The sequence below is a fragment of the Myotis brandtii genome, unplaced genomic scaffold, assembly GCF_000412655.1.
Source record: "Myotis brandtii unplaced genomic scaffold, ASM41265v1 scaffold250, whole genome shotgun sequence".
Taxonomy (NCBI): Eukaryota; Metazoa; Chordata; class Mammalia; order Chiroptera; family Vespertilionidae; genus Myotis; species Myotis brandtii.
In genome coordinates this window covers 2,020,837-2,022,727 of record NW_005359478.1, presented here as the reverse complement: position 1 = coordinate 2,022,727, position 1,891 = coordinate 2,020,837, and the positions used below count along the sequence as shown (strand labels likewise).

Below are 1,891 nucleotides of genomic sequence, written 5' to 3'. Positions count from 1 at the left end.
AGCAGATGGACACCTTCCCGGCACCCGCCTCTGGGCGGCCCCGGAGGACCATCTCATCCCTGCATCCCGACCCTCCCAGTCCTTTCTGCATCGCCAGCCCTCTCCGCCCCCACCCTGCCTCCCAGCCTCTGGCCGGATCCCCACCTGTTCGAGGAGGTCCGGGCCGGTCCCGAACCCCTGCACTCCCCCTTCCCTCCCCCTCGGCCCCACCTTAACTCACACTGATGCGGACCAGTGCGTCCATGATGGAAGTGAAGGTCTGCATGTCCTCGCCCTCGGCCATGGTCCTACCTGGTCCGTCTGCCCCCGGGTGCCCGATCCCGGCAGCGGCTGAGAACCCGGGGCTTAATGCAGGAGCCCGGTGCGGGTGTGGGGAGGGGTGGGGGTAAAATACCACTGCGCATGCTCCAGGGACGAGCCTCAACCAGCGCCAGTCGGGGTGGGAGGTGGGAAATAGTTTTCCCCACGTGGTTCTCAGAAGGCGGTGGTGGGGTAGCATGGGATGGTATTTGAAGAGAGAACCATTTCTTAGGTTCGCATTCTCCATTGGCTCCTAATCATGCTCCTGTCAAGCGGAAGGATCGGTTTAGAGAAAGCTGGGCTCCAGGCTGGCAGGACGAGACTTTGGTTTGGCCGAGAGTCTATGGGAGGTGACGGAAGGCGGTTTGACTTGGGTGGTGGGCACACAGTGCAATGCGCAGATTTTTGTATCGTAGAAATGCACACTCTCGCCCTGGCCGGTGTGGCACAGTGGGTTGAGCGTCCTCCCACGCACCCAAGGGCCCCTGGTTCCATTCCCGGTCAGTGCATGCACCCAGGTTGAAGATTCGATTCTCAGTCGGGTGCATGCGGCAGGCAACCAATCAATGCTTCTCTTTCCCTCTCCCTTCCTCTATCTTTCTTTCTAAAAAAATCAATGAAAACATATTTTTTAAATGAGAAAAAAAAAGAAATGTCCACTTGAAACCCATATGATCATATTAACCAATGTAACCCCAATACATTTTTTAAAAAGAGTCTACAGAGATGTCGAGGGAATGATCATGGAGTAGGGAGGTTGGAGGAACAGGCATTAGAGGTGACATCAATGGCAAAGAAGACAGAGGTGGGCAGGTGATGGCCATAGTCACAGTGACTTAAAGAGTTAAGTGCAGCTGGCGTTAGAGGCAGCAGCTGCCCGGGTGTGGCGGGTGAGGGCGGGGGGCTAGGGCGGTGGCCAGATGCGCTTTGACGCAATATTTCCTCCCCGCCGGGAGAGGGCGCCACGTAAGGCGCTGAGAGGGAGCAAGAGGAGGACTTGGGGAAAGCTAGTTCGCGCTGGGAGCTGACGCATGCGCACAGGCCACAGCGCCCGTTCATCTCCCGTCTTTCTGGGCCAGGGGCGACTGTTGGACCCACCGGAGGGCGTGATGGGTAACTGGGGCGGCGGGATACCCCGGACCAACCAGTTGGGGTCGGTCGGAGTTGGGGTCGACCAGCTTTCCCGGTCCTCTCCCCGCAGAGCTGACGTGTCCTGGGTTCCAGGGGGCGGGCCAGTTTGCACGGGACCGGAGGGTGCCGGGCGTCCGGGGCTGAGACTTTCCTGGGGGTCGTGGTGCAGTGTGGGGAGTCGGGGCGCATGGCTGCCAGCCCGGGGGTGCGTGCAGGTGTCGGGCCCTCGAACCCGGGGACCTGCCTGCCACGTCGGCCTGCGGCTCCTGGAGGGGGGGCCGGGCCCGACTCCCCGTCTCTTCTCTCCTGCTCCGCAGCGGTGGGGACCGGCACGTCGCTGGCGCTGTCCTCCCTCCTGTCGCTGCTGCTCTTCGCCGGGATGCAGATGTACAGCCGCCAGCTGGCCTCCACCGAGTGGCTCACCATCCAGGGGGGCCTGCTCGGCTCCGGCCTGTTCGTC

The 1,891-nt window shown here is 61.4% G+C and overlaps 1 protein-coding gene across 1 annotated transcript in view; it reads left to right on the top strand.

The window, feature by feature from the left end:
* The first annotated feature begins 1,295 nt into the window (after positions 1–1,295).
* KRTCAP2 (keratinocyte associated protein 2) overlaps positions 1,296–1,891 on the top strand; it is a 3,462-nt gene continuing 2,866 nt past the window's right edge. The window contains exons 1-2 of the mRNA XM_005867518.2: positions 1,296–1,413; positions 1,749–1,891. The exon at positions 1,749–1,891 is cut by the window's right edge and continues 1 nt beyond it. Coding sequence (XP_005867580.1) covers positions 1,332–1,413; positions 1,749–1,891 — 225 coding nt within the window. The 5' untranslated portion in view covers positions 1,296–1,331. The remainder of the gene's footprint in view (positions 1,414–1,748) is intronic.